Source organism: Sphaeramia orbicularis, chromosome 19, assembly GCF_902148855.1.
Source record: "Sphaeramia orbicularis chromosome 19, fSphaOr1.1, whole genome shotgun sequence".
In the NCBI taxonomy this organism is placed as follows: Eukaryota; Metazoa; Chordata; class Actinopteri; order Kurtiformes; family Apogonidae; genus Sphaeramia; species Sphaeramia orbicularis.
Window position 1 is genome coordinate 30,906,823 of NC_043975.1, and position 12,427 is coordinate 30,919,249.

A 12,427-nucleotide genomic window follows, 5' to 3' on the forward strand; every position below is an offset into this window, starting at 1 on the left:
ATTTATCTACCGGGATCCTCGGCACTGAACATGTAAAATGTTGAAAAAATGCAAGCGTTCCTGCTGGGATTTGAACATCGTAGATTTATTTACTGAGCTATCTGTCCACATGTACTTCAGGGCGCAAATTTATGCGTCTACTGCACATGTGCCATTTGTGATGAGAGTCTGTATGTAACTCAAATGTAATACAGGAGTCAGGTAACGTATAGATGTTCTAGTTCAGTCATCTGTGCATCAAGTGCATCCATGTGTCACCCCCTACTTCCCCTCTTCTCCCCTAGTCTTTCTCTATCGCTCACTCTTTTGGTTTTCCTTTACCCTCGCTCTTTAACCCCAACTGGTCCAGGCAGACGGCCATCCTCCAGGAGTCTGGGTCTGCTCCAGGTTTCTGCTGTTAAAGGGAAGTTTTTCCTCACCACTGTCAGCAGTCACAAGTGTTTGCTCCTGGAGGACTCTGTTGGGTTTCTGTAAATTGGCTTAGAGTCTGGTTTTGACCAACTCTATATATACTCAGTGCCAATGAAAATGCAACACTTGAAGATTCTTTTTTTTTTTTTTTTTTTTAAATCGATGAGGATTTTTATTCCATAAACTCTTTGGAATTAATCATTGGCCATTCCTATACAGTAAAAATAAAAAATCACATCCAAATTTGTTGACAAAAAATAAGGATAAAGAAAGAAACTCAAGGACCCCCAAAACCAAAAGTCACAAAGCGGTCCCGGAGGTGCTGCGGCTCAATGCAGCGATCCTGCTGTGGCGTGGTCACACGTGCTCGTCTAGGGCGAGGTCTGTCTGCAGTTGAGCCAGTTTCTTCATGCCTCTGTTGCATCCTGACTATGGTGGACACATTGCATCCAAAACGGCGCGCCACCTGCCGAGCAGAGATTCCAGCCTCCAGGAGCCCCATAGCATGGCATCTGTGGTCACGTGTCAGTCTAGGTATCGCTGAGTTATTGCAAATGATTTTGGTGCTTTTCAGCTTGGCTTTATATACAGAACATGACCACTACTTAACTGACCACAGTTCCTTAAGTTGAGCAGTTCGTTGCTGAGCAATGAGAAAAACAAGTCTTATGAATGCAGACAAGTTCATTCAAGCGTGACAATAGCTCAACACGTCTCAGGTTAAGAAATTGTCTGGGATTATCTTATACAGGTAAAACTTAAACATATTGATGCAGCTCAGGAACAATAAAACACATTCAAGTGTTGCGTTTTCATTGGCACTGAGTATACAAAGTGTCATGAGATAACTTTTGTTATGATTTGGCGCTATATACAGGGTGGGGAAGCAAAATTTACAATGAACATTTAGTTGTTTTTTCTCAGCAGGCACTACGTCTATTGTTTTGAAACCAAACATATATTGATGTCATAATCATACCTAACACTATTATCCATACCTTTTCACAAACTTTTGCCCATATGAGTAATCAGGAAAGCAAACGTCAAAGAGTGTGTGATTTGCTGAATGCACTCGTCACACCAAAGGAGATTTCAAAAATAGCTGGAGTGTCCATAAAGACTGTTTATAATGGAAAGAAGAGAATGACTATGAGCAAAACTATTACGAGAAAGTCTGGAAGATACTATTAAAGAAGAATGGGAGAAGTTGTCACCTGAATATCTGAGGAACACTTGCGCAAGTTTCAGGAAGTGTGTGAAGGCAGTTATTGAGAAAGAAGGAGGACACATAGAATAAAAACATTTTCTATTATGTCAATTTTCTTGTTGCAAATAAATTCTCATGACTTTCAATAAACTAACTGGTCATACACTGTCTTTCAATCCCTGCCTCAAAATAGTATAAATTTTGCTTCCCCACCCTGTAAATAAAATTTGATTTGATTACAATTCTGAGACAGTAGTATTGTAAGGTAAGAAAGAAGTCATTCATTCATTTTCTGAACCTGCTTTATCCTCACTAGGGTCAGGGGGGGTCGCTGGAGCCTATCCCAGCTACTTATGGGCAAGGCGGGGTACACCCTAGACAAGTCGCCAATTCATCGCAGGGCTGACATATAGAGACAAACAATCACTGTCACATTCACACCTATGGGCGATTTAGATTAACCTATCAGTGCATGTGTTTGGAAGGTGGGAGGAAGCCGGAGTACCCGGAGAGAACATGCAAACTCCAGACAGAAAGGTCCCACCCCCATCGACTGGTGCTGGAATCGAACTTCAGGACCTTCTTGCTGTGAGGCACGAGTGCTATCCACTATCCACCACCATGTCACCCGTAAGGTAAGAAATTGATTTTAAATAACAGTAACAAGTAATCTGTAACTCCAGTTTGGAATAAACTTGCACAACAGTGACCCACACACACATAATGACTACATGATCTCACTCTGACTTTTTGGAGCTGTTGATTTCCAGTAGTTCACACATCATATGAACCATGAGAGAGTGGGAAGTCGATCTGAGGCGGGTCACCAGTGTCAGGATTTCACAGCACCCGGCAGACTGTGTGAGTGACACGGCCAGCTTGATATCAAAAAGCATCTGCCACAGGGCTGAGCAGAGGATCGGCTGAAAGAAGTCCACACAGCGACCCCCCGCACTCGTGTAGGAGGAAATATGTTTGATCAGACTTGTAGGAAACCCTGCAAGTCACTGCAACGGGTCAAAGGTCGCAGATTAAAGGGAGGAAGTGCTATATATCAGAGTCCTCTGTATTTACTCTGCTTTGTTTTACAGCTCAGTTATTTTCAATACAAGTACAACTAAAATGTCAATCACAATTAGCCAAATTTATGTAAAATCACCCATATAATTAAACTCATTTGCATAAATCACCAACCAAAATTAAAGATTTAGCTCCCATTGCAATATAATCCCAAAGTAAAGTTTCCAAATGTGGCTGTTAATTAACCAGCAAGACCTAGAACACATTTTGTGGTGAGTTACCCTTTGCATTTGTCAGTGAAAAGCAGCTACTATTCATGTAGATGTTCATTAAGACTCAGAGGAAATTCTAAAGTAGTAACATTGAAACAGAAAAAAACTAAAGAGAAAGTAACTTTTTCAGCAAAATATATCATTAACCCATAAAGGCCCAGTGATACTTTTGGGTCAGTTTACTAAATGAATTTTCTCACTATCTGACCTTTTTTAAGGGATTTATCACCATTTATTATAATATTATCCCCTGTATTTTGCATTTTATCAGGATAAATCAAGCATTTTCCTGTATTTAATTTACTGATCATGTAGATGTCCATTAAAACTCAGTAAATTCAAAGGTTATTATATAAAAAACAGAGTGAACTGCAGAAAAAGTGACTTTCTCTGTAAAATATATCATTAACAGTCAGACTCCACCACATACAGGGTGGGGAAGCAAAATGTACAATATTTTGAGGCAGGGATTGAAAGACAGTGTATGACCAATTAGTTTTATTGAAAGTCATGAGAATTTTTTTGCCGCAAGAAAATTGACATAATAGAAAATGTTTTTATTCTATGTGTCCTCCTTCTTTCTCAATAACTGCCTTCACACGCTTCCTGAAACTTGTGCAAGTGTTCCTCAAATATTGGGGTGATAACTTCTCCCATTCTTCTTTAATAGTATCTTCCAGACTTTCTCGTAATAGTTTTGCTCATAGTCATTCTCTTCTTTCCATTATAAACAGTCTTTATGGACACTCCAACTATTTTTGAAATCTCCTTTGGTGTGACGAGTGCATTCAGCAAATCACACACTTTTTGACGTTTGCTTTCCTGATTACTCATATGGGCAAAAGTTTCTGAAAAGGTATGGATAATAGTGTTAGGTATGATTATGACATCAATATATGTTTGGTTTCAAAACAATAGACGTAGTGCCTGCTGAGAAAAAACAACTAAATGTTCATTGTAAATTTTGCTTCCCCACCCTGTAACATTTAAAACCACATTCAAATCCCATCTGTTCAAACTGGCATAGTCACTCTGACTGGACACTGTATACTATACTTCTTTTTGGGGTGATGTTTTGTTTTAATTAGGTTTGATGTTGTTATCTTATGCTTTTTATTGTCCGTAAGGTGACCTTGGATGACTTGAAAGATGCCACCAAATACAATGTATTATTGTAATAATAATAATAATTATTATTAACCGAACATAAACTAAGCATTTCCATCCACTGTCATTGATCCAACTCCATGGGTTTTACTGCTAAATTAATATTGTAAAAAAAATGGTGTTTCCACGGTAACTACAAAGCATCTGAACATCCAAATGGGTCATATCTGATGACAATGAAAAGGTGACAAACTGTATTTTACACCAATTATTTCCATGTATTGATAGGATTAGTGGATGAACAGGCATTAAACATTTACATTAGTAGATGCTGTTGGTTGGTGATGGATGTTTGGGTCTTTATGGCTAAACTGAACTAAAAACAGGCAACTGCAAACCACTGTCATTTGTCAAATTACATGGTTTTACTGGTGAATCAATGTAGCAGAACATGCCGGTGTTTCCACGTTCTCTATGGGTCATATCTGATGTCGATGAAAAACTGAGAAACTGCATTTTACCTGAATTATTTAAATGTATTGATCAGTTTAACGGTTCAGAAGTTAATAAATGTTTTATATGAGTAGATGCTTTTTGTTGCCGGCTGCTGTTAACGTCTTTAAAGGCTAAAGGCACCTGAGTCACACATTTATTATTACTATTTTATAGTAGTTCATTGACTTATGCACCTTGTTTTAAATTTTACACCTTTATTACCTTGTACATATCCTTTATATATTCCTTCTGTCTCTGTGTTTTTAGTATTTGCTTTTTTTTGGCATGTTTTTAGTATTTTTCAGTAAATATTTTCAGTATAATTTCATGTGATTTTTTTTTCTTTTTCTACTTTAAGAATCAGATAAGAGCTGCTAGACTGATTTTTATTGTCCCTGTAACAGTGACAATAAAGATCCATTCTACTCTAAGGTCAAGCAGCATAAAGACGAGCAGAAAATGAACTTGTATGTAAGAAAAAAGCACCTCTCCAGACAGATGTACTCACCCATGGTCATAGTTGTAATAATCCTGCGTGTAATAGTCCTGGCCAGGGTCGATGCCAGACTCCATTGACAACTCCTGTTGGATTTACAGACTAAATTAGCTCTAAATCACACATACAGATGCATAAGGATTAGCGCTCCTACATAAAACGGCGTAAGGCTTACACAGATTTATGTGGGAGTTCTAAGCACACCAGCATAACCGCATGCCGTTATTTTAAACACATTGATCGTCAACTTATTCAGCACTGATTATATAAAACCGCGCTTACATTTGTGAATCAGCGTCTCAACGTAAGGATGAACCTTGAAGGATACGTATACGACGACTGACTCACACACATTCGGGCAGAAAACACACACACTAGGAGAATAAAGAAGAGCAGTAAAGATAAAGTACCTCTGGTCTGAGCAGAGAAGGTCGGAGAAGTTGTTGTGTCTGCCAGAGGGAAAGAAAAGCAGCAAATGACAAGACAAATGGAAGAAGTTGGTCCCAAAAATGGTATAAAAACATTTGAAAACTTCGCTGATATCTTTGAAATGCAGAGAATTCGATAAATGCATTTGTTAAAAGAGTTTGTTTTTTTTTCATTTTCTCTGGATAACACATTTTATGTCATCCAACATATCTATATATTATTAATCGTATCCTGCATTACAAAAATGTCAGCTTTTTTCAACATGAAAAGGCCAGTCGATAGTTTTAATCAATGTTAAATATTAATATTCAACACTGAAGGGGTGCACAGATTCACAGGGACAGACATGGAGGCATGCTGCTCCACAAAAAAGAACATGACCTTATGAATAAAATCACAAAAAGAATGGAAAAAAAGGCAGGAAAAGCACAACTCCATCTTAGTGGAAAAAAGAAAAGAAAAATACTGTAACGCACATGCGACGAAAGCCGAGACACCTACCTCATGCTGTCCATATCCACGCCTGAAGATCAGAAAGAGTAAAAAAAAAGACCAGCATTACCTACAAAACCTGACATTTGATGGAACTCTTAACGAGAAATGGAACCGTTACAATTAAACCAGTTTCCAAGACAAAGGGAGGGGGGGTAACATGTATGTAAATGTGTTCAAATGTGTGAAATAAGAGGACTGATAAATCAACAAGAGTTCATTTTTTTTTTGTTTTGTTTTTAATCACTGACTTAGATAATAAGTATTTATTTTGTTCCATTAACCAAGTAGTTCTCAAACTTTTTACAGTGGAGTACTCCCTGAAATATACTTTTTTAGCCAAGTCCCTTAAAGATTTCACACATCAGTGAGAAACTGAAAATTAATAGCAAAATTGGCTCAGTGAGTCAAGATTTGGGTTTTACTACTTCAGGGTTTTAACTGAAAGCACACACTTCTGTTAGTCGAAGGATTCTAGCACGTTTAGTCTTCCTCCACTTAAAGAACCCTCACTGACAGCATTAACCTCTTGTGTTTGGCATGATAGACTCAAACCTGTCGTTAATGTGAAATCTTTGTATCGATGGTAGGAGGTTAACATGATTTTTTTTTTCCTGTTTTATATATGCAAGTAAAAGACCAATGGAACTTGTCATCCGTGGTGACAGACCTCATATTAACCTTTACACTTCCATGCGCAAAAGACTTTTATTTTGCATAATTCAAATTAGTGTTGTTCACTGAAGCATGAAAACTGACCCAGGACACTGGTGTCAATCAAGGGAGAATTACATGGTCAATAAACACATATGAGCAGATTTTCAAAATGTCTTTGCATTTTGGTTTTATGTTGTTTTTTCTGAGTCTCTACTTTTTCTGATACACTCTCTGTTAGGGATGTAATGATTGCCAGTATAACGATAAACCGCAGTAAAATTGCAGACGGTTAACATTACTGTTTAAATTCTAATTATCATGATAACTGTGTTTGATTACTGCACTTTTAGGGGAAAAAACCCTTTGTAAAGCTATGCTTTTATGTCAACTATTTGAGTATAGTTTTAATTTATTTCAATTTGATTTTATATACCCAATATTTGGAACCAGTATTCACTTTTAAAGTCTTTGAAAGGGTCCGTGAAGCATCTTTGTGTTATTTACGCAATAAAGTATATACATTTTTCAAATTGGATTTTATATTTTTTTGTGTTTTGTGGCCTTTTATTTTTTATAGTAGGTTAAAGTGAAAAAAATAATAGGCAGATGATATAGAAGATACCAAACATGGGTATTGTAAACATTTCTGTATATAGTATATAAAGGCAAAATCAAAAGTACTGAAAAACAGACAAAACAGGCTCAGACCCCTAGGGATTAATATTTGAATGTTTCTGCCAACAGAAAGTACATTGTACCAATTATTTTATTACCTCCACCAGGTGGTATTGTGATCGCTTTGTTTTGTGTGTTTGTGTGTTTGTTTGTTTGTTAGCAAGATAACTCAAAAAGCAAAAAGTTATGGATGTATTTTTATGAAATTTTCAGGAAATGTTGATTGTTGATACTGGCACAAGGAAGAAATGATTAAATTTTGGTGGTGATGGGGGGGGGGGGGCACATCTGTCTTGGCGGAGGTCTGTGTTCTCAGAGTGCTTTTCTTGTTTTTTTATTTATTTAGTTTTTTAAATACAACTTGGCTAAATTATTTCAGGTTGTGTATTAGTACTTATTGAACATTTTGAGTACAATTTCAACAATACTGCGACAACAATACTGTGTGATAATTTTGGTCACAGTAACCGTGATACGAAATTTTCATATTGTTACATCCCTACTCTCTATTCTATTCTATTCTATTCTATTCTATTCTATTCTATTCTATTCTATGACCTAATCTGCACACAACACAATGGTCTTAACCCAATACCAAACAAACAGCTATAATACAGAATTTCCTTGGGATTGTCAGGGTATACAAAACTACTGGTGAAGCAATGCAGCTAATTTTTAAAACACACATTCCCTCTGACTTCCAAAACTATGTATTTAGGACTCAAAACACCACCTATGAAAATAGATGGATATCTTTGGAATGTTCTTTTGGCAGCAGGGAAAAAAACAATACCAAAAAAAAAAAAAATGGATGGTACAAAATGAGCCAACTGTTCAGCAACGGGTGTAAATAACCTGGAACATTTCCAAAATGGAAAAAAAAAAAAAAAAAAACCCAAAAAAAAACAAACAAACATCACCTTCACTGATAAGCTAGATTTAGAAATATACGTCAAACATTGGGAAAAATGGGAAAACTATGTGTCTTACCACCTTGGTGAAATAAAAGGACACCATCAGATTTAATAATTTAATATGTCCTTTTTTACTTTTTATTTCTATTTTGTATTATTATTGCTCATAATCTTTCCTTTTTACTGAATGTCTTACCAAGCTAGATATGTCCATGTTTTTCTCTCTCTGGATGTTTGGAAAAAAAAAAAAAAAAGAATACATTTTAATCCCTAAGAAAGTGTGACAGACAACCAGAAATGTATTAACCTCACTGTCCCTTATTTGATGCAGAATGTGTTTTTTAAAATATGTAATAAAGTGTGAGGAATATGTAACAAATTAATGTGACTGGAAGATGTTGTGTCTTATGTTTCGATAAAAACAAAATAAAAAAAAAAACAGAATTTCATGTCTTTATTGAACACAACTCTTAAATAAAACATTCATAGCACTGATGGAAAAAGTGAACCCTTGGATTTAACTGGTGAAAATCCTTAATAACATCAACTAAGTGCCTGTGGGAGCTGCACATCACACCTGCACAACATTCAGGAGGAATTCTGGACAATTCTTTCTTACTCAGGTGTATTTTCAGACTGTCTTGTTGCTGATTTATAGAGAAAACGCGGAAATTTCAAAGGCTTCACATACTTTTTTCTCGCCACTGTATATGACGAGGTCAGGTAGAATCTCCTCTGGGGCTACTTTTTTCCAACTAAAACCAGTGGAAATAATATTTTTGGAGCTTTGTTTGTTTTCAATGAAGAGCTGAAGTGTGTGATAGTGACAGGGTGGCTTTAAAATGCAAGGTAATAATTAATCAGAGAATTTCCGCGGTCTTATTCCCTTTCATTTCAATTATGTCGGCTATGTTTACGAACCTCGTTTGTCCGCATCTTTCAGATCATTTGGTACATTAGACCATTCTTTGTGAGAAAAATGTGGGGTTATTTTGGATATGCTTACAGAATCTGCCTGAGGTCATTTGTTATTTTCCAGCAGGATATTGTTGCAGGATGCTTTTTCCATAACTGTGATATCTCTAATTTAGTTTACAATTTTGTCCAGTTTCCTTCCATATCTGCCTACTATAATTGTGTCATTATAAAAGCGTGTTGAAGTAATGAGAAAATAAACCTTGAAATTCTTTGCAGTGGAATGAGTTCATTTAGGCTTTTTCCAGTTGACAAGAGGGATGTGTTGTTGTATTTTTTTCTTACACCCCCGCCTCAAATTATCAAGAACCAAATTCCGTGTCATACTTGAACCAGTCTGCACATCACATTATGTGCTGTGACCAAATTTGGTGACATCCCATACTGTCACACTAGCAAAACACTAGGTAATCAGACAGTATGAAGATTTATTTTGACCAAACACATTCTGACACCAAAGGCTTATTGTTCATCCAAGTGTCATCTTAGACCTCACACTCATTTTCGTTCAGGCGCCACATTCAGCCCAATATGATGTGAAGTGGGCCGGACCAGTAAAATAATAACAGCTGAAAAAAAGGAAAATTACACTACAGCTAAAATTTACTTAGGGGGTCAAATGAGTGGCCATTTTTTGTTAAAAAAAAAAAAAAAAAAGTTGTAAGAAATGCATAGAACTGTGTTGAAATAATGCTAATCCATTTGTGCACAGACTACTGATATTATTTGACAGTGGAAGCTATATTTTCAGAAATATTGGATTTTGAATAGTACGTGTATGTGAAAACTTTTGCTGGTGGACGGACGTGACATTACCCATGATGACCTGGTCAGTACCAGTACTTTATTAGTAATAAACTTATATACTTATTATTGCTAATTCTCCTCTTATTCATAAATGTTAGTATTGTGGATCTAAAACAATAACAGCTGACACAAAAACACAAAATGTGGCAGTGGACGGATGTGACATGGTTGTTACGGATCCCATCATACTGATGCTCGGCAGCCATGTCACCGTTTACACTAATGATCCCTGTGCAAAAACTAGGATCAGAATTATTTATTGTATAGTTTATCATCATACTAAAGAGTAAATAACAATATAGAATTGTTATTTCTTTATAAAAATGCTTATTATTAGAAAACTGTTGATTTAAAAAGTGACGTGTGACATTCTTAATGTATGTATTGGCGTAACATAAGCAGGATGGATCAGCACCATACTCCATATTACAACCTGTGAAAATAAAACATGTGATATGTAGTGTATAATCTTGTAAGAAATATTCTAAAAGAATAGAATATTTGTTTTTCAGGTAAATTCAGTTAAAATATAACTTGGCCATTTGTGACATGAAAATATAGCATTAACTGTGATGAAATTGGACATTTTCGACCTGAAAACATAGTTCATATGAACATCAACATGTTGCAACAGAACTGAAATCCTGTAAATTTGCATAACTTGCATTTACCAACACAAAGTTCCTTTGGGGATTCACTTATATTGATTTCTTATGCACACAGACATAAATAACACCTCTAAGCAAATTTTAGCCGATTATAATAATGTTTACGTCTACAAAGTTACATTAGAAATGTGAACAACCTCAGGGTAAATACAGAGAGTGTTGGAGACAGTGTGGATCAAAGGAGGCTAATCATTATCATGTGTTCTGGGACTGTCCAGAGATGCACCAATAATGGAGTGGTATCCACAGGACTTTAATATTGGTCTTTAAGGTTCATATTACCTATAACTGTAAATGTATATCTTGGTGATGTCGCTGTACTAGAATGGAAGGAGGATACAAAATTATTACACGTGGTTTTAGCAGTAAGAAATCTATTACAAGAAGGTGGTTAAGCCCAACTCCACAAAAAATAGAAAATTGGTACAAGATCATTTTGCAAATATTCAGAATGGAAAAATTGACTTACTCTATCAGAATGCAGAGGGATATTTTTTTTTTTATCATATTTGGGACGAGTAGATCAAGTTTGTATCCTCTAGCTGCCCAGAATTTATCTACAAATGTCCCCTTTTTTAGAATCTCCCTGTACTTTTTCTTTGTTTTATACTTTTCTGCATAAACATGTGTAATGTTTAAAGAACCCAGAGGTATTGAAATGCTATGTTTTTTATTTGTTTTTTTTTTACGTGAGAAATACCGAAATTGTAACCACCCAGTTCATATGTTCTTTTTTTTTATACTTTTGTATGTACAAAATAAGAAATATGAAAAGGACTCTGATAGATAATAAGTGTATGAATGGTAATGTGGAGATATCTTGTCACCTTTTCAAAAAAAAACCAAAATGAAAAAAAAACAAAAAAAAACATCAACAACCTAAAATGTTGCAAGAAATACAAGTGCAATTTTAACGCTACTATGCATCTGTTTATCATTTCCACATGTAAATTACAACTTACATAACACAGTGGATCTAAAAATACACAAAACATTTAATAACAGGCAGAACATTGGTAAAATTGCATTGACGTCTCTTGAGACATTTCAGTTTATTCACATTTTTTTGTGAAAGGACAGTTTCTAAATGTCAACATTTTCATGTAAGCTCACTTTTTTTTTGTTTCTTTTTTATTTACAAAAAACAAAGACAAAAAATTTGAATTATTATTTATAGGTGATATTATTTTACTGGTCTAACCAACTTTAGATCATATTGGTCTGAATGTGGAACCTAAACTAAACTGATTTTGATATCCCTGATTTATAATAGCTTCAGTGTCCTTATTGCATTTCACAAATTCATCCCACGGGTCAGATTGGATCATCTGGGCCGCATGTTTGACACCTGTGTCTTAGACAATAACAGTAAGATTTTGGACAAATACACGTAGCTTTGTCTTAGGTTGGGGCAATGTAAAGGGTGTGTGTGTGTGTGTGTGTGTGTGTGTGTGTGTGTGTGTGGGGGGGGCTAAAATGACAAATTCATGGGGCCCAGCAATTCCATGGGTCCCAGTGGATAGAGGTTAGAAGTTGTGTCATTTCGTGTAAGCTCCACAGTAGAAGAGAGGCACAGAAGTTGAGTCAGTCGTTCAAAGTTAAGTTTTACCGAACTCTCCAGACTATTGGCTGCACCCACCCCGCCTCCAACGTCTCACCATTGATTCATTGATGCCAAGCATACGTGCAGCACCTCTATTTCCTTCTTCGACAGCCTGATCGATCGTTAGCCCGTAAAACATAAATTAGCCGCATCATTTTCGAGCCGCGGGTTCGCAACATGTGGAAAAAAGTATCGGCTT

At 36.0% G+C, this 12,427-nt stretch overlaps 1 protein-coding gene across 1 annotated transcript in view; it reads right to left on the reverse strand.

The window, feature by feature from the left end:
* Positions 1 to 12,427, reverse strand: part of LOC115410209 (protocadherin-15-like) — a 409,909-nt gene that overhangs the window by 28,023 nt on the left and 369,459 nt on the right. Inside the window, exons 36-38 of the mRNA XM_030121717.1 lie at positions 5,939 to 5,960; positions 5,419 to 5,457; positions 5,021 to 5,094 (exon numbers count right to left, since the gene is read on the reverse strand). Coding sequence (XP_029977577.1) covers positions 5,021 to 5,094; positions 5,419 to 5,457; positions 5,939 to 5,960 — 135 coding nt within the window. The remainder of the gene's footprint in view (positions 1 to 5,020; positions 5,095 to 5,418; positions 5,458 to 5,938; positions 5,961 to 12,427) is intronic.